The 24323-nt window shown below is 46.7% G+C and overlaps 1 protein-coding gene and 2 pseudogenes across 1 annotated transcript in view; 2 read left to right on the top strand and 1 right to left on the bottom strand.

Annotated features, from left to right (window-relative positions):
* Positions 1 to 4983, top strand: part of SORD (sorbitol dehydrogenase) — a 38092-nt gene extending 33109 nt beyond the window's left edge. Inside the window, exons 8-9 of the mRNA XM_006777991.2 lie at positions 2593 to 2714; positions 3646 to 4983. Coding sequence (XP_006778054.1) covers positions 2593 to 2714; positions 3646 to 3811 — 288 coding nt within the window. The 3' untranslated portion in view covers positions 3812 to 4983. The remainder of the gene's footprint in view (positions 1 to 2592; positions 2715 to 3645) is intronic.
* A 14110-nt stretch (positions 4984 to 19093) lies between these two features.
* On the top strand, positions 19094 to 21001 carry LOC102772371 (annotated as a pseudogene).
* A 1062-nt stretch (positions 21002 to 22063) lies between these two features.
* Positions 22064 to 23508, bottom strand: LOC102772079 (annotated as a pseudogene).
* Positions 23509 to 24323: the final 815 nt, after the last annotated feature.

Genomic DNA, 24323 nt, shown 5'->3' with positions numbered 1-24323 from the left:
TGTGGTCCCCCATCAAAATTAAGTGATCTCTTTGTATCTCTGTTTTCTTTTCTCTCTTGTGGAGATAGTGGCACTTGCCTAACATTCTCATTGGGTATTTGTGAGGGTTAAACAGGGTAACAAATATACACAGTCCTTGGAAGACACAGTCCTTGGAAGATAAGTGACCCACACCTCAGGGTTTTCTGTCCCGACCATATCTGTGATCATAAAAGTTGTACTCTTGATAAAGGATCATTAGGAGGAACAGGGAAGCGTGTCTTAAGTGTGGGAAACTCTTATCCTGTTTTATTGAGGAAAACTGTGGTCTCTAAGTCATTTAGAAAGTGACAGCCAATAGTTCAGTTAGTCACAAAGTTGAGTTTTCAGGGTCACAGTTGGCTACTGTTGTCCTCTTCCAGAATTAGGAGGGGATACGCTATCAGTACCTGGTAAGTCCCTCTTGGACTCACCTGTAATTTATGAGAAGTTGGCAGGGAGGTGGAGAGGGGAAGTGGCATTGACATGTCAAAGTATGAGGAAAAGAGGAGACAAAAAATACGTGCCAGGTCCCAAGCCTCCCCGTGTGCCAGGGCTTCTGCTAGGTGTTTTATAAACATGATATCCCCAGTCTGCACAGTAGCCTTGAAATGAGTCATCGTTTTACGAGCAGTCTAGTGACTTGCCTTGAGCACACTTCCCCGATGCCTGTGCTTTCCTTACTCTGTCGACCGCTTAGGAGAGGAAGGGAAAGAAAGAACAAGAAGCCCGTGGGCAGTCATGCTCAGGCGGGAGGGGTGGGGCTGGGGAGAGCCCGGCTGCACCTGCCACCACTGGGACTCCTGCCCTGCCTCCCAGACTGTTTCCCCACAGCAGCTGGGCTTCCTCCTTCCCTCTGAGTCACAGCTGGGTCACACACAAGGGCACTTCGAACCACGCAAGACATCCCAGGGAAAGCTGGCCCCTGAGGTCAGTGTGGCATGGCCCTCCGGCCCGGTACCTGGCAGAGCTGCCAAGCCCTCCTCCTACCAAGATGCCCATGGCATCAGGGGCAGATTAAATGGTGACAGGAGGAAGGAACAGATGGCACCCTCGCATCGGGACCCAGAGAAACCAAAACTCAGAGGTGATGGGTATGATCAGTCAGTTCATGACATGTCTTGGGCACTTCGAGGTCTATGATAGTGAGCGAGGTACGTCTATTGTCTTCAAGTTGTTGGTAGATCAAGCACACCGTCGCCCCCATCCCCACCCCAGTGCACAGAGAGGCAGTAAAAGGCATGGCTTCTCAACTCGAGGCTTTCCTTCCTCTTTTCTCCTGCCTGAAGAGCAGCTGGGAACAGCTGGCATCTCCAGCTGTTCACAGTGGGGTCCCAGTTACCAGGCTACCTGAGGTGAGCGTGAAGGTAAATGTGACCCAAGAGCCTCACCAGGCCTGAGGCCTGAGCCTCTCCTGAGTGGAGGTGGAGCCATCATGCATGACGGGTGCTGTAGAATGCTACAGGCTGCCCCATCAGCAGGCAGGTTAGGTGGAGGCACCTTTATGGGCATACCTGAGAGTCCTTTTCCTGCCAGATCATGAGTAGGTAATGTTCATGAGGAGAAGTGGCAAATGCGTAGGGTAGAATTGATGTCATCTCCGTGCAGAGGTCACACCGATGAAACAGCGATCAGGTAGCCCAAGCATTCGCCTGTGGCCAGCAAACTGGGATGGCCAGTGTGAGGGTGTTCTCCCTCCTCACCAGGTGAAGAGGAAATAGTGGGGAAGCAGTTTTCCTAGAACATTTCTCAGTTTTCTGTGGCTCACTCACAACTTTGACCTCTCGCTCCCACTTTTCCAGTGGATACAGCAACATTTTTCTGCTTCTCCGGAGCAGGCGCAACACAGGAGTTATGTGGAGATTGTCAAGAGAAATTGCACTCTCTGGCCTACTCCAGGAGGGAACTGATAAGGCAGATAGATGTTCAAGGAAGACAAAATCCATTATGACCAATACTATCGGGATGAATGTTTCTGGAACAGATATTTCTAAATGCCAGCTTGCACGTATGAGGCAGTTTTTAAACCACAAACTTCCAGTAGTCCTCATTTGTATAGTGCGTAATAGTCCCTCCCCCCCCGCCCCCCGCCACAAGAGGGTGGTTCCTTAGAGTTTTGACAAAAGTCCTGTCTTGTGGGTGGGCACACTGGAGGAGGAGCAGGCGCTGAGATGAGGAAGTAGCTGAAGCCAACATCTGGTATGAGTTAGTAAAGCGTTGAAAGACATGCCAGGATTGCTAAAGATCAATGTTGTTTGTAGGGGAGATTCTCACTGGGGTCTGGAGGACCTTGGCTATTTCACGGGACGTTGTGGACAGCGAAAATGCTCCCATTTTGCTTGTCCTCCCGTGGTGGAGTGTATTATTTCAGGATTTTTAAGGAAGATGATGTTTACTCAGCTGCTCTGTTGAGTTTGGTCACCATGTTGAAGAGTTGAGCAGAATAGAGAAAATCATTCCTGTAATTTCTGGATACTCGCCTGATGCAGTCAGAAGATATTGGTAACACTGCCATGAGCGGGAAGTCTGCATTTTCTTATCTTTCAGGTTTTCTTGTTCTTACTTCCTCTTCAGGCCACTTGTCCTGGTGGGACCCTGATGCTTGTAGGATTGGGTTCCGAGATGGTCAATGTGCCCCTAGTGCATGCAGCCATCCGCGAAGTGGATATCAAGGGCGTGTTTCGATACTGCAACACGTGAGTATGTTGTGGGTGAGTGGGGTGGCGAGTGGCCAACAAGACCAGGGCAGGCCTCTGGGACTAAGAGTCTCTGCCTATTTATTCATGACGAGCTATCTGTGGTCACATGGATAGCCATGCGACATGACAGAGGTCCAAAGAGAGGATTCATTCCTGGTAAAAGAACAGGAGGGCAGAGATGGCAGAGGAAGGGAGGGAGGACTTTGTGAAGGGAAGGTGGAAAGAAAGGGAGGGAGGGAGGGAGGGAAGAAGGAAGGAAGGAAGGGGATTTTAGAACATGTTCTTCTTGGGTATCTGCCAGGCCCTCTATTTTCCATTTACTTAAGTGGCCTGATGACCATTTTCCCTCTTCAAAGGGAAGAAGGAGGGAAAGGACAACAGCAAGAACTCCTCAAGTCCCTTGCCTCTCACTCCAGAGCCCCAGGGCCCACTCTGGGAAGTGAGAGAGACTTATTGTGCCTCAGCCCACACTCTGTGTCCGCGCCCTCTCCCCTGGGAGCTCTGCCATGTTCCTCAGTGTCCCTTACTCGCACCTTTAGAGTCTAACCCTTCCCTCACCAGAGTGCCAGTTTTCCGGTAAACTCTCTCAGGCTCTGCGGCTAGGGGTGTGATTGGATTATCCTGGCCTGCCTCCCTGAGGCTGATCTGCCTTTTCACAGCGGCCTCCACAGGCCCCATGCCTTCATGCCAAAAGAGTTCTAGGCTTCACAACAGACACTGAAGAGGGGCCGGTGGGCATTTGGGAACAGCCTCTGAACTCCCAAATGACAAGTTCTAAGATCATTCCCTCCATTTTTGGTTTGTAGAATTGACCTGGCAGAACCATAGTGCTGTCAGTGAACATGGCCAAGCTGATGTGCTTGGTACATTTGGGGGCCTGGCCCTTTCCTCCTGAAGGTTGAATGTAACACTTGTGATTTTTTTACAGATGGCCGATGGCGATTTCAATGCTTGCATCCAAGTCTGTGAATGTCAAGTCTTTAGTGACCCATAGGTTTCCTCTGGAGAAAGCGCTGGAGGCCTTTGAAACATCCAAAAAGGGTTTGGGTCTGAAAGTCATGATCAAGTGCGACCCCAATGACCAGAATCCCTGATGTTAGTTGGGCTCTGCCCTCATTCCCACCCTCTCAGCATCTCAGGGCTAAATGGCTAGGCAAGGGTGGGCTTTAAGGCAGAAGTTTCTTTTAAGTAGTAAGGGTGATTAAAATAATTCATTATAAGCAGAGAGCCTTACACAGAGCAGTTGGTATGCCTTAAACACACAAACAGGGACAGTTTGGAGAAACTTGTAGTCAGAATGACCTGTTTCTGCCGAGTCAAGTGAGGAAGAAATCTATCCCTTGAGTTCCTGCTTCCATCGTGACTGGTCAGGTGGGGGCTGGGGAGGCTGAGTTATGAAGAGACAACTTTATCAAGACGTCACTGGTCCCGAAGCTGATTTTCAGGAAAATCTGCACCTCGGGACCTGGGATGAGGGGCTGTCAGCAGTTTTAGCTGAGAGCACAGTGTTTTTAGACATAGGTGCTATTTGGTTTGATGACAAAGGGAGAATAAGGAACTGGCCTTCTGGGTCTAGGGTAATTATAAAACCAAAATTCCACATGAGATCAAACCAACTTGTATTCCTCAAATGTAGAAATAGTCAGGGAACATCTCAACACTGAAGTCTGCCTCATTTTCAACCCCTGAGAATTGTGTTTGCAAGGTGAATAGCAACCTTCCTAACCGACCCCCGACCCCCACCCCCAGCCACTGCAGACTTCTTTGTCACAGGCAACCAGGAGATGCCTGCCTAAGGAGAGTCACAGGGGCCCTCACGGGAGACCTTAAATCATGCCTTTGATCAGCCAGGAGGGTTTGGTTGATGCACCACAGGAATAGCATCCCCTTCTAGGCTCAAACTCCACAGGATTATTATACAATTCCATGTAATTCTGGTAACCATAAACAGAAAACCGTCCCCTCCTTGGCCAGTTAAGACTCTTGATGTCTTTCTATATGAACAATTTCTCTAAAATTGTGACCTTATTTTAAGTTTACTGTGTAAGAGTCAATCACATTATGCCCATTTGTGACTTTAAGATTATTATTCAGAAATGAGGATATAGCAGCTGTGACTTAACTTGGGCTGCAGCCATTAATCCCTCACTCCAGCTGGGGGTGGAGGGTGGCTTTGAAGAGGTTCTGATTTTCTTGTGACCATTTAAAACTGTGACCAGGAATTCCTCAACCTGCTTTGGGCAATAAATTCTGCTTGTAGTGCCAGGCTGCTGTCATAATTTCTGCCTCTGTTTAAGGAGGAATGGGCTTAGGTTTATCTTTTCACAAAGGGGAGGTCCAAGATTTTTGAAAGCCGCACATTTTGTGCATCGAGTATGATTTCATTGACTGTCAGAAGTTAACATTAATGATCTCTTACAGTAAGCCAAATACATGTGATTATTTTACAGCTAAGGAAATGGAGAAATTGGTTAATTTGCTCAGGTCACACACTACCTTTTTTTTTTAGAGCTTTTTAAAAATATGTATGTTTTTATTGATTTTAGATAGAGACAAAGGGAAGGGAAGAGAGAGATAGAAACGTCAACGAGGAAGAAACAACGATGGGCTGCCTCCTGCATGGCCCCTACTGGGAACTGAGCCCGTAGTAACCTGGGCATGTGCCCTGACCTCTTGGTGCATGGGTCAATGCTCAACCACTGAACCACACTGACCGGGCACACACTACTTTTCTTATGTCATCTCTGGAGGAGGGTAGGATCTTGAAACTCCGTCTACACACACTTAGTAGTCACATCGCCCACTATGCCTGCTTTGAGTTCTGTTTAGCTCTAGGGCCAGACTCTTGGCTGCTTTCTATCAAAACTCTCCTTCCAGCCCAGCTGGATGGTTCAGTGGTTGAGCCATCAACCTATGAAACAGGAGATCACAGTTTGACTCCTGGTCAGGGCTCATGCCTAGGTTGTGGGCTCCATCCTCAGTGTGGGGTGTTCAGGAGGCAGCCAATCAATGATTCTCTCTCATCATTAAGGTTTCTATCTCTTCCTTCCTCTCCAAAATCAATAAAAAGATATTTAAAACAAAACAAAAAAAGCACACACACCTCTCCTTCCAGCTTAGTGGAGCAATAGAAATGCTGAAGGAGGCGGACTCACTGTGTGAAGCTCCCAAGTAGCCACTTTTCCTCTGATTTGGTGGAGCCAGGGGGCCACTCAACCTGCAAGGGGCTGAGGAGCAGAGGGGACCCCTGGAAAGCCAGGAATACCGAGGATAAAGACGTGCCACTTATTACACAGTAATAATTGGGCTGGGTCTCTTATGTCAATGGAGCCTCGGTTTCCTGGCCTGTTAAATGGGCTTTGCGATGCCTGCCAAACGGGCAACTCTGGAAGATGAAACAGCAGTTCAAGGAATACTTTCCATTTCCAAATCCCCCGAGGGGCTCTAAGCTGCAGTGATTTCACAGCTTCCCAAGCAGGGGCGGAGAGGGTGGCAAGAGATGGTGTGGGTGGGCCACCAAGTCAGTCCTTGGGGTGGTGAGGGGGCCCGAGTCAGTGTTCCCGGGCTCCCTTGACGCCACATCCTCTGCTTCAAAGGGGCTGCAGGAAGCCCGAGAACTCATCCCAGTGCCTACCTGGCGGGGCAATACCCTGATCACGAAGAACTCATTCCTCACACCACCCCTAAGCGTTCAATAAATATTGTTCAGTCCCGGAACCAAAATATTAATTTCCCATGAATTTAACAAGCTTTGTGTGCTTTCCCCACAAGCCTGTGTGCTTTGTCACTGGTGCCTGACACCTGGTTCACTTTCAGTCAACACTTAGGACCCCACCCAGCCGACACTCCCAGCACTGGGTAGGGAGTAAGGGTGGAGAGCTGGGAAGAAGGGCCCCGCAGACAAATAGAGGGTGGAAGGGGAAGGTTGCAACATGGATGTCAAAGGAAAAAGCGGACCCAGCTCTGGAAACTCCTACTTGCTGTCCACCTTTGCTACAGCAAATGCTGATGTGAAGTCACCTCTGGCCTCCCAAGTCCCGGTTCTCAGGCCGTGCCAGTCCTACTGTACAGCACAGTCCTGCCTCTCCCTTCCTGGCTCCTGTTTTGCTCCCTCTGGGAGAACAAAGGGGGGCAACAGGAAGTTAGCTGGCCCAGAGTTAAGAACGGGGAAGCAGATAGGATTGGATATTCGCCTTTTCCCAGAAATGTGCACATGATCTCAGCTGAGGCTTGGCGTACAGAAGCCACACGGCAGGGCCCACATCCCTTGACGGCAGGCAGATTTCCACCATCCCTGTCCCCCTCCACACACCCAGGTCCTCCAGGGCTCAGGAAGGACAGGATGCAGAAGGAGGCTTGGCTCTCGGAGTTCGTCGCCAGAGGGAAGTGCCTTCTAAACAGCAGCAGATGTTTCCTGGCGCAGCCACTGCCATATTGGAACTGCACAGTGATGCTCCCACAGCCTCCACCCCTCAGCCCCCCTTCCCTCTCCCCTTAAAGCCCCGACTGAGTCAGACATTGAGGTTCTTCCTTGGGCAGCTGACAGTGGCATGGGATATATGGATGCTGTTCTTGCCAAGAGATTGCTCGCGGAATCTCACCCTCTGTGGGAACTTCTTGTGGTTACTGGGTGGGAAGAAGCCTCTGTCCTCTGGTCTTGGACCCATGAGGCCTATGAGAGGCAGATGTAAATGATTCAATGCCAACCCAGTCGGTGTGGCTCCGTGGTTGAGCCTGTCTACCTATGAACCAGGAGATCACAGTTCAATTCCTGGTCAGGGCACATACCCAGGTTGCAGGCTCAATCCCCAGTGGGGGTGTGTGCAAGAGACAGCCAATCAATGATTCTCTCTTACTGACGTTTCTATCTCTCCCTCTCCCTTCCTCTCTGAAATCAATAAAAAATATATTTAAAAAAAATAAAATAAACTTTAAAAAAAAGGATTCAATGTCAGGATTTCTAGGTCTGTCTGACCTGGACCCACCATCAACTCACTGTGTGATTTGCCAAGTCACTTCAATCCGAGCCTTGGTTTTCTCCCTTCTAAATGGCAGTGTTGGGCTAGATCAGCAATTTTCAATCAATGTGCTGCAAGAATTTTTAAAACATGCAATACCTGACTAGTCAGGGGCACTGACCTCTTTTCCCTTAGATTGACAAATTAAAAAAATAACAGCCAACACAACGATAACCATGAATGAATCAAAATTATACCTATTTTTTTGTCAGCTTGGCAACAAATACATTTTTGGTGTACTGCAGAATTTTAGTAATTAGTTTACATGTGCCGTGAGATGAAAAAGGTTGAAAATCATGGCTAGATGATCTTAAGGAGTTTTACAGAGTTCCCATCACCCTCAAGCCCTGGGGACTGAGAACCTCTTTGGATTGAGGTGTGAGAGGCCTTCTTGGATTTCAGTTCCAATCCCATGTGTGTGTGAAGGGGTGGCCCGGGGTGGGACGGACAGCCTATGGAAGCACCTGTGTCCTGAGTATCACCTGGTTCTGCGCCTTTGCCTCAGCCTCCCAGGTGTGGTCCCGAGGCGTTCTGCACAGCCCAGAGCTGAGCCAGGGAGGTCTCCACTGGTGGTCACTGACTGGCCTCTCTGTGCTCCACACAGAACAGGAGGCAGAGGCACAGCCGGCTGGGTGGGGGTGCAGCAGGTCAGCCACAGAGAGAAGGGAGCTGTGAAAGAAGGTGGCTTATTCTGGTCCAGGCACTGCCCCCTTCCCGCCCCGAGGCAGCTCCCTGGGACCGGCTCCATCCAGGCTTCAGGAGGGTGGTGCTGAAGCCCTGTGCATGCCACGGTGAACTCACAGGCTCTGTGTGCAGGAAACCACCAGCCGCCAGCTTCCTGGAGAGCCTGCCTCTTCCCGGCAGGAATCCCCATCGGTTCCTCAGGTCAGCTGTTCACAGTGCTCTGCTCCCCAGGAGATAGTGGCGACTGTACTTTTCCTTATCACACAAGTTTGCACATGGTGATAATAAAGACAGATAAGTACAAAGAAGATAAAACCAGCCATAACCTGTTCTCCAAGGATGCTATTAAATTGAAGTACTTCCTTCTAGCTTCCCCCCATGCATTTCTATACAGATAAAATGTATAATTATAATCAGAAGTAAGAATTACTTCACCTACTGATTTTCCATTTTCACTCATAACAGATAAGAACTTTCATTTAAACAATCATACTTCCCATTAATAAAATTAATAATTCCTTCATATCATCTCACACCACATCAAAGCAAATTTAATTTTCCTAATTATCTAGAAAAAACGTGACTTTTTTTGTTGTTTTTTAATCCTCACCAGAGGATATTTTCCCATTGCTTTTCAGAGTGGAAGGAAGAGAGGAAAGAGAAACATTGATGTGAGAGACACATTGACTGATTGCCTACTGCATGATCCCTGACCAGGGGAGACCAGGGGATGGGGAGTGAACCCACAGCCCAGGCATGTGCCCTTGACTGGAAATGGAACCTTGGACCCTTCGGTGCTTGGGCTGCTACTCTAACCACTGGCCAGGGCTATACAACATCATTTATAATGACTATATCCCATTGTGTGGATGTACTATCATTTATAATGCAAATCACAATATTTTGGTTATTTGGATAGTGTATAGGCCTTGGTCTTATGATAAAGTTGTGATGACTAACCTTGTGCATGTATTTTTATGCTCCTTCTGTATTGCCTGAAGATATGTTATATTTATAATGAAAATAGTTAGGTTTGAAGGGTATATACATCTTAAAAGCGACTTGGTTAGATAAAAAAACAAAATATTAATATTGAGACTAAGAAAATCTGGGGTTGGGGGTGCCCCATGACATGTACAATGTGGGAGGACTATAAAGTCCGGGCACCTTTCAGGGGTGCCATGAAGCCACAGGCTCTCTGGCTTCAGGCCAACCTTAGGAGAGCTGGAGGCTTGGGCTTCACCATCTTGGACAGATCACCCCTTCTTCAGGCCTTAGTTCCTTATTAGTGAACTCAGTGGTCCCTTCCAGCTCCGGGACTGGCATGGGGTGGCATGGGGTTCACAGGAACTGTGGGTGGGGTACTGTGGAGCCATGAACCCCGTCAATGAGCTTGTACTGGAAGACTCTGTCCACTCTGCCAAGCCTGAACGCCAGGGGACTCTGTATCATTCACCAAACTTTAATAAGTAACTACCGGTAAGAGGAAGTGAAGGTGGTATATATAGAATGTTCCTTTATCAGCTCTGGCCTCTCAAGTAGATGCAAACCCATGTGGCATAGAATAAACTGGAGTAGTTATGTAGATACAAATTTGGGATTCTCTGGACCTCAAGAGATTAGCAACTTGTAGGACTCTAGGAACTTGGTCTTCTGAGTGAGTGATTCAAATATAATTGTCAGATTACCTTTTTAATCTCTTGTCACATATATATTAACTAGAGACCTGGTGCACGAAATTTGTGCATGGAGGGTGGGGTCCCCTCAGCCCAGCCTGCACCCTCTCCAATCTGGGACCCCTCGGGGGATGTCCGACTGCCGGTTTAGGTCCGATCCCCGGGGATTGGGCCTAAACCGGCAGTGGGACATCCCTCTCACAATCCTGGACCGGGGGCTCCTAATTGCTCACCTGGCTGCCTGCCTAATAGCCCCTCCTGCCCTCCTGCCAGCCTAATTGCCACCAACTGCCCCCCCCCCCAGCCTGGTCGTCCCCAACTGCACCCCCCCACACACACCGACCTGGTTGCCTCTAACTGCCACCCCCCTGCTGGCCTGGTCACCCCTCACAGCCTCTCCGCTGGCCTGGTCACCCCATGCAGCCTGCTGTTCAGTCGTTTGGTCGTCCCTCACTAACGCCCCTGCCAACCTGGTTGCCCCATGCAGCCTGCTGTTCAGTTGTTTGGTTGCCCCTCACTAACCCCCCTGCTGGCCTGGTTGCAGGCAGCCATCTTGTGGGGGCATGAGGGTTAATTTGCATATTACCTCTTTATTATATAGGATGCTGTGCTTACGTGGTCTAACAATATCGTTTCGAGTGTGTTTGCATGTTTGTGCTGTGTGCTTCCAGGAATGCTAATGTCAGTCATCTCCGTTGTCACCTGTTCCGTGGGACGGAATGAGACTGCCAGTATTGACAGTATCAAGGACTGATGATTCTAAAGAATTATGCAGAAAGCTGTTATCAGTAAGCAGAATGAAGGACAACAGATTACCTGAGGGAGAGGAATGAGGAAAAGTCTAAGAAGAAAAGGAAATAGTATATTTTGGGCCCAGTGAATAAAGTGACTCATCTGGGGCCTTTGGAGACTGGAGACAGGTTCAAGGAAGCAGCTGGGATTTCAGCACAGGAACAGACAGGCTTCACCAGAGCTCTTATGAGTCTACCCCAGACTTGGCTTCCCTGGTGCCACATGCAAAAGTCCCACATCTTGCCCTGGCCGGTGTGGCTCAGTTGATTGAGCACCGTTCCACGCACCAAAAAGTCACCAGTTTGATTCCTGGTCAGGGCACATGCCTGGGGTGTGAGTAGCAACCAATCGATGTTTCTCTCTCTCTCAAATCAATAAAAACATATCTATTTTTTAAAAATCCCACATCTTGCTGTACACCTGAAGCTAGAACAATGAGTAACACCTATTACCCTGCTCAGTGGTCCCCTAAAGTCATCCTGCCTTTTCCCAGAACAGGGCTCCAGAGGGATTTAAGCTTCCAAAGGGAAGACAGACCTTGCGGGGATGGTTGACTGCAGAGTTTCTGCCATCCTGCACGTGTCTTGTCATGGGTCAGACTAGAGGGAAAGCTCTCCTGCATTTGGAAACGGTGGTAAAAGAAGAGGCCAGTGGGATTGAAAAGGAAAATGTGGGGGCTTGCAACCTACTCAGTATCTGGTTAAAACTGGAGTCTTTCTTCCCCACTCCGACTGTCTTGGGAGGGGCTGCAGAGCTTAACCCCAGAGCCCCGCCGCAGCTGACTTGGGTGGGGCTGCTGAGCACGGGCCCCAGGTCCCTGCCAAGACTGACGTGGGCGGACCTGCAGGAACCCTCAGGGGCCGCCACAGGAGGAGATATGTAAATCAGAGCCTCCCCCCCAGTTCAGATCAGGCTTTGGATTCGTAATTCCCTGGATTAGCAGATCTGCGGAATAAAGGTTAAACTTCCCTCCCTCAGAGTGCTGGCTGGTGGTTCTCCCGTGCATTCTGCCACAACAGGATGTTTGGATGTCTTGGGCACCCGCTAGTAAGAAAGCTGTAGATAGACATTAGGCTACTCTATTTTCAATGATCTTGACAACTCAAGTTCTTTAAGCCTCAGGTTCCTCATCCTTGAAGTGGGAAAAATAATATCCATCTCAGGGTTGTCATAGGCACAGAATGAAGCGATTTCGAGGTCCTTAGCGCGGTGAAGGGCACCATGACTGTGCTTAATGAGCTCCTGTGCCTCCTTATTAGTGAACTCAGAGCTCAGCGGTCCCTCACCACTCAGTGGTGCCTCTCCCGCAGCAAACCTCACCTCTTCCTCAGGTAAATGAACAGGATGGATGATCCCCAAGACTTTTCCTGCTGCGCCTGGAGTCTGCACAGGTGCTTGGAAGGATGTGAGAAGCTCCCGGGGTGGCAGAAAAGGCCTCCGCCTGGCCCTGACCCAGCATCCCCCACTCTTCCCTAACCCTGCCAGGCAAGGAATATGGTCCTAGAAGTAGACCCATCGGCCAGGCAGGAAAGAGGAGTGAGAACCCAGTAACTGCCCTCAGGTGCTGCCTCTTCCCTGCCCGTCCTGCTCTGCCCCTTTGACCACCCAGAGGAGGCCCTGTGCCGAGGAGCACAGACAGGGACTCCCAGAGCCATGGCTGTGCCTCACACCTACATTATGGTGGCATCTCTCATGGGCCGGCACAGCCCCTGGCACACACAGAAGAAGCTCTGGAAATGTCAATAGCCTGATGAGTAGCCAGACCTCACTTTTTAACGCTGAGCCAATGCCATCCTGACAGTCAGTCTGAGCTAACCCAGAGTGATGGGCAGCCTCGGCGTGACTTATTGTGTAGGAGGGGGAACCGAGCCCCAGGGACCAGGAGGGACGTATCCAGATATCACGGCAGCAGGAGGGCTCACCTAGGCCTAGAGCCTCAGGCCGCAGAGACCCATCAGAGGTGTCTAGGGTCCAAATAAGATGGGGCAACCGAGCTAGATCTCACTGAAGAACAAGGTGTGGGACCAGCTGCCCACTCCAAACCTCTCTAGCTTTAAGGGAGCTTGGGGAGGGGGGAGGGGCCGGTGCGGGAGACCCTGGGGTGTGGTAAGAACAACAATAGACCGGAAGCAGAGTCTTGGGTTCTGGGCTCAGCCTCTCACTAACTTTAGGAGAGCCATTTAATTTGTATGTGTTATTGGGCATCTGTGATGGGGTCAGTACAACCTCCTCAGTATCGCTGTCATTTACGCAGTAGAATGCTAAGGTTTTGTGTAAAAGAATGAGAGAATAATCATAACTGCTAACCCCAAGTACTTATTATGGGCCAGACACTTCTGAGAATGCCAGATACCTTAACTCATTTTACCCTGACAATAACCCCATGGGATTAATATCATTTCCCCCATTTTAAAGCAGAGAATACTGAGGTACAGAGGTTACTTTGTCCAGATTCCCTCTCCCCTCCCCAACATGCACATACATACATACGTTTGGAGAAAAATGTCGAGAAGGATAGACACCAAGCTGTTAACAGTAGTTAACTCTGGAGGAGATGATTTTGGGATTTTGTGTTTTTGAGGAGATGGGAAGAGGAGGGCTGTTTTTAAAATTACTTTTTCTTTTTTATTGAATTTTTGGGGGTGACATTGGTTAATAAAATTATATAGGTTTCAGATGTACAACTCTACAGTACATCATCTGTATATTGTATTGTGTTCACCATCCCAAGTCAAATCTCCTTCCATCACCATTTATTTTCCCTATACCCTCTTCGACCGCCCTCACCTTCATTCCCCTCAGGTAACCACCATGCTATTGTCTATAGGACTTTCATTTTTTACTGTCTAAATTCCTCTAGTGATTAAAAAAAAATTTTTTTAAACCATGATCCTGTATCACTTTTGGACATTAAGAAAATGACTAAAAATGTCACAGCCCTCCTGTGACTTTCAGACCCAAACAGCGAAGCGCATAAGCGGTGGCCGGGATCCCAAGGCAGAAGGCGCGCTCCGTTATCAGAAAGACTTTGGCTGCAGCTCCTTCCTAGGAACAAGGAGAGGGAGGGGCCAGCCACTTCCAGGCAACTATAATTCTACCCCCTGACCCTTAGAAGACCCTTGAGCAGCCTGGGCAGGGTGTCTGTTACATCATGGGCCCAAGGGTCACTTGCGAGGCCTGAAAGACTGTGGGGTGAAACCACCGGCTCTGACAAGTCAGCTGTTTGCAGGCTTCGGGTCTTTTTAATTAATCATCTTTATCTGATGACAAGCTGAGTAAGTGCCCGTGGCAGGGGACAGTCTTTGGCACTTCTCTTTAAATCGTGCGTGCTTACGTGCCTGCAACTTTGTTCTTGGCCGTGTTTGTGGTTTCTATGGCACTGGGCTTTATTCTTGAGTTGAGTCAATGACCCTCCCATTTTCAGAGGAATTGAATTGTTACTCATTTATGGCTATGATTTTGTTATCTGTGCTTTCTTCATCCCTTGGGTTTGCCTTGGTTACTTCCTTCTTTTGCTCCATTGCCTTGTGATTTCTATGGAGGACTTTGGGTTTCCTGAGTCCTTTTAAATTAGGCCGGAGAGTTTTTTACTTCTTTTTTAAAAATATATTTTTATTGATTTCAGACAGGAAGGGAGATGGGAAGAGAGATAGAAACATCAATGATGAGAGAGAATCATTGATCAGCTGCCTCCTGCACAGCCCCTACTGGGAATGGAGCCTGCAACCAAGCATGTGCCCTTGAACCAAATAAAACCCTGCAGTCTGCAGGCTGATGCTCTATCCACTGAGCCAAACTGGCTAGAGCTGTTTCTAGTTTTTTTAAACTGATTTTTTGCCATAAGAAATTCTAACAATATTTTTTTCCCAACAATATTTTTTATCATTCCTGGTAGTTTCTATGAACAATTAAATTCCATGTTAACCTTGCTTTTGCAAAATGTGGATTTAAGTGTTTCCTGTTTTTTATAAGTGTTAAAAAAAACAACCTGTCAAATACTGACTCAGTAGTTCTCACAATACTGTATCTGATGCCTGGTTTAATTAGACCTCATACCATTAGATGTGACCTCTTTCAGAGCACTTCTCTTCATGCCCCACTGTTTTTAATTATTGCTTCTACAGCTGACCACCTCTTTTGATGAATCCTTTTGAAGCTTCCATTTCTTTCTTTTTTAAAAATATATTTTATTGATTTTTTTACAGAGAGGAAGGGAGAGAGTTAGAAACATCGATGAGAGAGAAACATCAATCAGCTGCCTCCTGCACACCTCCTACTGGGGATGTGCCCACAACCAAGGTACATGCCCTTGACCGGAATTGAACCTGGGACCTTTCAGTCCGCAGGCTGACGCTCTATCCACTGAGCCAAACCAGTTAGGGCTTCCATTTCTTTTTTAAAATATATATTTTTATTGATTTCAGAGAGGAAGAGAGAGGGAGAGAAAGATAGAAACATCAATGATGAGAATCATTGATCAGCTGCCTCCTGCATACCCCACACTGGGGATCAAGCCCGGAACCAAGGCATGTGCTCTGATCAGGAATTAAATGGTGACCTCCTGGTTCATAGGTTGACACTCAACTACTGAGCCATGCTGGCATTCGTATCTTGAAATTTTCTACCAAAGGGGAAACTCAATTAAGATCCTTAGGTTAAGTTGCTAATTCCTTTTCCTTCAGGGTGTGAGTCCTTTCCTTCACTCTCTTCTTTTTTCCCAGGCTTTAGAAGTAACGTTCAAAAATATTTCATTCTAGCTTCTTTCAAAAATCTTTCCCCAGTCCTAGCTAGTTTGGCTCAGTGGATAGAGCATCAGCCTGCAGACTGAAGGGTCCTGGGTTCAATTCTGTTCAAGGGCACATGCCAACTCCAAGGAGGGGGTGTGCAGGAGGCAGCCAATCAGTGAGTCTCTCTCATTATATATGTTTCTATCTCTCCCGCTCCTCTCCCTTCCTCTCTGAAATCAATAAAAAATATATTTAAAAACAAATGTTTTCCCAGAGTCCGCTAACTACTCATCAAGTTTTGCATTCACATTGGTATGGTCCTATTTGATCTCATCTCTGAATTTACAGAGTTGGCAAGTAGTTAGGCAGGGAAATGTCATGAAGAATCATATTACCCTGAGCTTTACAATATTATCTCATTTCACCATCACACTTGGCAGGAAATTGAGACTCAGGGCAGTGATGGAATCCGAATGCAGATAACTGACACATGGGAGTTGAGCACCAAAGACAATTATACCCTAACCACAGTGATACTGCATTTTCTTCATGATATTCTCCATCACCGTGTGGTCCTTGTGCCTTGTTATTTTCTTCGTTTAGTTACTAAGCTAATCAACTGGTTGTTTATTTTGGCTGTATGTAGGCTTTCTATGCTAGTCTTCTTGGCATGGCTGATTATTTATTCTCCTGTGTAATAGAGATTTAACTCAGCTGATAAACAAATGTCCCTACCCATACCTCAATTCTAATTTTCCTAGAAGCCTCCCTTGTTAATGATTTGGAGTTTATTCTTGCAGATACACACACACACACACAATATACACACACACACACACACACACATATATATATATATATTACACACACATGGATTTCATTTTACTAAAGTGGATCACATCCTGTATATATATATTTCCATGTCAGTATCCAAAGTACATGCCCTTGACCGGAATTGAACCTGGGACCCTTCAGTCTGCAGGCTGACGCTCTATCCACTGAGCCAAACCAGTTAGGGCACATATTTATTCTTTTTAATGCTAACATTATTCCACACATGGATGTACCGCATATCACCATATGTCTTTTATCATTCCTCTGTTAGTTGGCATTTAGGTTTCTTCTAATATGTTACTATTTTAAATACAATTAATTTCCTTATATACATATATTTCCACATAAATACATAAAATATTTCTGTAGTATTCTTAGAAGTAGTGTTTCTATGCAGAAGGATATTGCCACAATTTTTAAGCATCACCCATATGCTCCCTTAGGGAGGCAAACATATTTTCCTCTTTTCTTTCAGGGTAAATACTGTCTAATCAATTGGATATCTGTAACTCTTCAGCATTTCTCCCATTGTTTCTTCCTTCTTTGGGTTCCTTTTAATCACCTTTTCCTTTTTGGTGATTTTTTTAAAACTAACCTTCATCTATTCCAAGGAATCATTTATAGAAATAGATAAGATAGACATGGAGGTCATATTTAATTGAGGGTGCTGACTCAGAGGAAAGATGATAAACTTGAACCTTGATGGTTGTAATGTTACATAAAGTAAAATAGCACATACAGAAGGCAATCCATCAATGTTCCTCTCTCACATCGATATTTCTCTCTCTATTTTCTCCCATCCATTCTCTCTGAAAATCAATGGAGAAAATATCATCCGGTGAGGACTAACAGTAAAAACAAAAATAAAACAGAAACATTGATCCCTAGCAGGTTTGGCTCAGTGGCTAGAGCATCAGTATGGGGACTGACGGGTCTCAGGGTTTATTCTGGTCAAGGGCACGTACCTCAGTTGCGGGCTCAATTCCTGGCCTGGGACAGTGCAAGCAACCAATTGATGTCTCACTCATATTGATCTTTCTCTCTCTATTTTCTCCCTTCCACTCTCTCTGAAAATCAATGGAGAAAATATCATCCGGTGAGGACTAACACTAAAAACAAAAATAAAACAGAAACATTAAAATTTTAGAAATTTTCTTTTGACACAATCAGCCTTAATAATGAATTTGATTTAACAACAACCACTGTAACATATCAGCTTTGAACGTTTCTGTGCTGGCTGCCAGTCCTTGCATCTACTGGGTGGGCAAAAGTAGGTTTACAGTTGCACCACAAATAAATAATACAATCATTAATAAATACAAGAATAAACTGTTTCACATACTGACAGCGGTAAACCTACTTTTGCCCACCCCTGTAAGTAATTGTAACTTTAAAATATTTCTATTTTTATGATTATGAAAGTAATATATGCTTGTTATAAACAAAAACCACAAGCCTGCAACCCAGATATGTGCCCTGTCTGGAAATATGCCCTGATCCGGAGTCAGATGGTGACCTCCTGGTTCATAGGTCAGTGCTCAGCCACTGAGCCCCACTAGGCTGGGCAACCTTAACCACTTTAAATGCTTAGTAAATCTTTTTAGTTTTTCCATAAAGACTTTTGTTTGGATTGTTTTTTTAAAAAAATGTTTGTTTTGCTCTCTCACATCGATATTTCTCTCTCTCCCTTCTCTCTAAAATCGATAAAATAAACAGAATAACATGTTAGAGGATGTTCCAGTTTTCTATTGCTGCACAAAAACCAACCCACATTTAGTGAGTTAAAACAGAAACATTGATCCCTAGCAGGTTTGGCTCAGTGGCTAGAGCATCAGTATGGGGACTGACGGGTCTCAGGTTTAATTCTGGTCAAGGGCACTTCCTCAGTTGCGGGCTCAATTCCTGGCCTGGGACAGTGCAAGGAACCCATTGATTTGAGAATTTGCAGAAAGCATCTGGCAGGGCAGACAAAGGGGGCTCTTTTCTAACTGGAAAACAGCAGTGGTTCTCTTCCAACAAGTGAAAGAAACCATCAAGGACACCTCCTCGACGAGGAAGAGGAGGACGAGGAGACCATGAGGCAGAGAAGGGAGGAGAGTGATCCTGAATATCGGGCCAGCAAATCGAAGCCACTGACCTGTGCTAGGGGCAGGAGCCTGGCAGAGAAGAATTACTGAGTGGGCTGAGGGGCAGGGACCATGGCAGAGAAAAATTGCTAATCTATCCACCGAGCCAAACCGGTTTTGGCTGCCTAAATATTCTCATAACTCCCTGGTGGTCCAAACAATAAAGACAAACCTAACAGACCCTGACATGGAAAAGCAATGTGTTATGATTAAACCCAGCCAGGAAAAAAAAAACCCTGCTTGTAAATTTTACGTGAACTTTTTACTCTGCCAGTACCAGGAACGGCTAATGAACCGCTTTGCAGTTTGTTTTTTCTTTTTTTTTAGAAATACTTTGTAGTGTTGCAGATAAAAGGCTTTGCTGTACCCTCGGTCGGGGCTGCAGTACGAGGCTCCTTACAGGAGGGACATGCTGTAGTCAGCTGGCCAGCTTAATAAAGGCTCTTAAATTTAAATCCTAACTCGGTGGTCTATCTTGCTGATTGAACCCACAACAGACCCTGTTAGAATACAATTTGATTATGGACACTGCAAAGTTGTTCATGTCCTGCCTTCATGCCTGGGGCTTAAACGAAGTTCTGGACGAAGTTTGTCTCGATCGTCTTGGAATGCTGAAGCCCCACTGTCCAGTGTCATTCGGCCTCTTATCGAGAAGAGGTCATATGTCACTGATGCTTCCTGGTTATAATCGGGCTGCCTGTGCACTGTCACACAGGAAAGCGGAAGAAGAAAGGAAGCTTCCAGCAACGGAGGGGGTAGGCAAGGGCACGTACGGGGTGTCTCGAGCCGTCACCACACAGCATCTCCTGTCCGTCATCTCTTTGGCAAATACCTTGATGAGTATGACCAGTGCAACTTTTATTGGTGATCATATGAAGAAGGCCCCTACCAGGCCACCTAGACCAAGCACCCCAGACCTTTCTAATGCCCGGGGTTCCCCTCCAACTTCCAGAAATATTGTGCAAGGACAAATTAAACCAGGCTGGAGTCAGCTGGCTGCGATGCATTGTGTGATGCTGCCAGATCTGCTGGGACTGGACAAGTTTCGGCCTCCACTTCTAGAGATGCTCGCTCAGAGATGGCAGGATGGATGCTTGGAGGTCAGAGAAGCCGCGCAGGCCCTGCTTCTGGCCGAGCTGCGAAGGATTGAGCAGGCGGGCCGGAAGGAAGCCATCAATGCCCGGGCTCCGTATGTACCTCAGTACGTGGACCATGTCATGTCACCTGGGGTCTCAGCGGAAGCCATGCAGACCATCACCACTGCTCCTGACACCGCCTGGAGACCGGAAGCCAAAGTCCAGGAGGAAGGGCATGACCTTGCAGAAGATGACATCACCACTGGAGTCATAGGAGCTGAATTTGGTGCTGAAATTGAACCTCCTAAACTGTTGAACAGACCTCAAAGCTCTAGTCAGATTCCTGAGGGATTTGGTTTGACTACTGGTGGATCCAACTACTTACTGGCCAGACATACTTGCAAGGCACTGATGTTTCTTCTGCTCCAGCCCCCGAGCCCCAAGCTTCCTCCTCACAGTACCACCCGGAGAACAGCCATTGATCTGATCGGACGCGGGTTCACCGTGTGGGAGCCTTACATGGATGTGTCTGCAGTCCTCGTGGGGCTGCTGGAACTCTGCAGCTCGCCAACATCACAATGGGGCTGCCTCTGAGCCCAGCAGCTGACTCTGCCAGCTCAGCCAGGCATGCCCTCTCCCTCATTGCCACTGCCAGACCACCCACCTTCCTCACCACCACAGCCAAAGAGGTCCACAGACACACTGCTCTGGCCGCGATCACCCAGTCGCAGCAGAATATACACACGACCACTCTCGCACGAGCTAAAAGGGAAATTCTGAGAATCATTGAAATTTGCATTGAAAAGATGCCCACAGATGTTGTGGATCTTCTTGTGGAGGTTATGGACATCATTATGTACTGCCTCGAGGATCTCTAGTTAAAAAGAAAGGTCTTCAGGAGTGTTTCCCAGCCTTCTGCAGGTTCTACATGGTCAGCTATTATGAGCGGAGTCACAGGATAGCAGTGGGAGCTCGCAATGGTTCAGTGGCCCTGTACGACATCCGACTGGAAAATGTCAGGCAGTCCATGGACACAAGGGCCCGATCGCTGCAGTGGCCTTCGCTCCTGATGGGCGCTATCTTGCCACCTACTCGAACACAGACAGCCACATTTCCTTCTGGCAGATGGACACCTCGCTGCTGGGAAGCATCGGCATGCTGAACTCGGCACCCCAGCTGCGCTGTTTTAAAACCTACCAGGTGCCCCCTGTGCAGCCGGCCTCCCCCGGCCCCCACAGCACCCTCCGACTAGCCCGGCTCATCTGGACATCCAACCGCAACATCATCCTGATGGCCCACGACGGGAAGGAGTACCGCTTCATGGTCTGAGGCTGGCGCCGCCCGTGCCTGCTCTCTCTCTTCTCTCTCTCTCTCTCTCTCTCTCTTGCAGTTCTCTAAGCCCAGATCCCTCTGTCCTTATGCTGGGTCCCTCCTCAGTGCTGCCCACCCAGGGGCATCGGGGGCGTGGCCTGGTCTGTGTCACCTCTGCATGGTCTGGGACATTCGCCTGCTCGGGCACCTATTGATTCGGAGGCATGCACACACCGCTCTGCAGGATGTGGCCTTCCAGTCACAGCTCAAGTCTCCCTGCTGGAGAGGGAGGGAGGCGGTCCCTGGGCACACTCCTTGGCTGGCTGCACCAGAAGCCTGAAAGTCAGCGAACACTGATCGCCGCCCAGCCCACATCAGCAGTCCCTCCAGAGGCACCTCCTTTCTGAAGTGCTGGCACTTTCTGGCACTGGGTTTTGAGGTAACGTGGTAGTCCTAATTGTTAAAATTATTTTCCTTTGGATTTCCTAAAACACATTATTGTTTACCACAAAACAAACAAACAAATAAATAAATAATGTTTGGGGGTTTTTAGCCCGGCTGGTGTGGCTCAGTGGTTGACCATCAACCTATGAACCAGGAGGTCATAGTTTGATTCCCAGTCAGAGCACATGCCCGGGTAACAGGCTTCATCCCCAGTGTGGAGGCAGCTGATCAATGATTCTCATCACTGATGTTTCTATCTCTCTCTCTCCCTCTCCCTTCCTCTCTGAAATCAATAAAAATATATATTAAAAAAATAAAAAATGTTTTTAATGGCTGATTTTTTTTGTCATTTAATAAAATGTATTTTATTGATTTTACAGAGAGGAAACTGAGAGGGATAGAGAGTTAGAAACATTGATGAGAAATATTAATCAGCTGCCTCCTGCACACCCCCTACTGGGGATTGAGCCAGCAACCAATACATACTCTTTACCAGAATTGAACCCAGGACCCTTCAGTCCGTGGGCCCACGTTCTATCCACTGAGCCAAACTGGTTAGGGCTGGTCATTTCTGAATTAAAACTCTTAAACCACTGGCTTTAAATAAAGAAAGGACTTGGCTTTTATTTTGGCTGTCATACTTATTTATAAGTACATCCTATGCATGTACTTTCTTCTTCTCTTGCAAAATAATTCCAACCTCATCCACGTGCATGATTGGTGTGAGAATCCCAAGAATGTACTGGAAAAATACTTTGTAAAATCTGAAGTCATATGTATAAAGTCCTATTAATACAAACCCCTTCAGCTTTTCTTCTAGAAGTTTCAGTTCTTCAACTCTAGCTTTTTGTCTCTTCTTCCAGCTGTTTGACCAACTTTTCAGATTTTTCCTCGTTTTGCTGTAATTTATCTAGCTCATCTAGAGCTTGCTTTAATTCTTCCTCAAATAGATTCTTCTCTTTCATCATGGCCTCTTGAAAAGAACAGAGCTTCTGCTGAAGACTAGAAGATAATTCCTTCTCTTGTTGCAAAAGTGAATCCATTTGCAACTCTCATTGTTGTAGCTTTTCATGTTCTTGTTTTCCAAGAATAAACTTCTCTTTTAAGTTTTGCATTTCAGAATTCAGATGTTCATCCAGTTCTCTGGCCCTGTTGATGAGGTCTTCTTTTACTTTTTCAAGCAGCTGACATTCAGCATTCAGGTCTTTTACTCGTTCAGACAGGTAACAATATTTTCTTCAAGAGCCTGCTTAAGGCTTAAAACTTCATAATTCTCCTCTTTCAAATTTTCTTCTAACTGGGCAATGTCTAGCTTGCATTTTTCCTCTTGATCTGAGGCACAACTTATTTCTTCAATGTATTCCGAGAGTTTTTCCGTTTCAGACTTTTCATCAATCTTTTCTTTCTGTATTGAAACAAGTTTCCCTTTGAGCTGTGCTACTTTCCCTTGAGACTCTTCCAGATTCTTCTGGTGACCCGCAGTTTCACCTGCATGCCTTGTTATTTAGCCATCATACGCCTCATCTTAGTTTCTCTTTTGTTTCTAAGCTTCATCAGCTCAAGGCTTAGAATTCTCGGGTTCTTCTGGTTACTATCTTCAGAAAACCAGGACCAGAGTAGCTCTTTAGTCCTGGTTAATTCGGTAAGCTGCTTTTCCAGTGCAGCGCTGCTTGCAGAGAGAGACGTTATTCCCCTGACTGTAGCGCTGAGCTCTGCTTCCATCTTCTCCAGCTCAGCTTCCAGATCCTGCAGACACTTGCCCTGAGTACTGCGTTCCTGCATGAGGGCACAAATCTCTTTTTCCAACATCTTCAGGTCTTTATCATTCTTTTGAGATTCCGTCTTTAATCCCAAAGTCTTAACTCTTCTTGCTGAAGCAGGCAAGGTAGTATCTTTGTCAACAGTAAGATTTTGTTGAGATTCTTTTTGTTTCTTACATCTTTGTGATTTCTGAAAGGATACTGGTCCTTTCAATACTTCTGAAGTTTTCACATCATAAGCACCTGGAGATGGTGCACAACCAGAAGGGTCATTGAATCATTTCAGGGGCGCCTTAGGAAAGCACATGATGACCACTAGCTCCACAAACCGAAGGGAACTAGCGTTCCTTGACTAATGGTTGATTTTTAATGTTTCTTTCCCTCTTGTTACAAATATTTTGCATTTTTAAAACAATGTACATAATTATAAGGAGGAAAATAAGATCAGCCATAATGCCCTCATCTAGAGATAACCACTGTGAACATTTTGGTGCATTTTCTTCTATAAAATGTAAGTTTTTGTTCATATTTCTAATTATTTTCCTGGGATAGGTTCCTACAAGATAAATTAGTGGCGGGGGGGGGGGAGGGCTTAAATGTTTTAAGACTCTTGAGATGTTTTGCCAGATTTCCTGAGTGTAAAATTTCATTGGAAATGTCATAATCGATTCTCACAGCCAGTTGGCCTGGAGGTCAAATCCCCCCCAGTTTACCTACAACAATCAAGGCTTAACTACAAGACTGTGCACAAAGACCACAAGGGGGTGCACCAAGAAAGCATAAAAAATGCGGAGACAAAGAAACAGGACACAACTGATAGAAATGGAAGGTATAGAGTTCATAACCACACTTTTAAGGTCTCTCAAGAACTGTCTAGAAGCTGCCGATAAACTTAGTGAGGCCCTCGAAAAGACTGGTGAGACTGCTGATAAATATAGTGAGATCCTCAAGAAATCTAATGAGATCCTAGATGTTGTTATAAAGAACCAACTAGAAATTAAGCATACACTGACTGAAATAAAGAATATTATACATACTCCCAACAGCAGACCAGATGATCGCAAGAATCAAGTCAAAGATTTGAAATACGAAGAAGCAAAAAACACCCAACCGGAAAAGCAAAATGAAAAAAGAATCCAAAAATACGAAGAGTGTATA

Source organism: Myotis davidii, unplaced genomic scaffold (genome assembly GCF_000327345.1).
Source record: "Myotis davidii unplaced genomic scaffold, ASM32734v1 scaffold46, whole genome shotgun sequence".
NCBI lineage: Eukaryota > Metazoa > Chordata > Mammalia > Chiroptera > Vespertilionidae > Myotis > Myotis davidii.
This window is presented reverse-complemented; position numbering and strand designations above follow the sequence as displayed.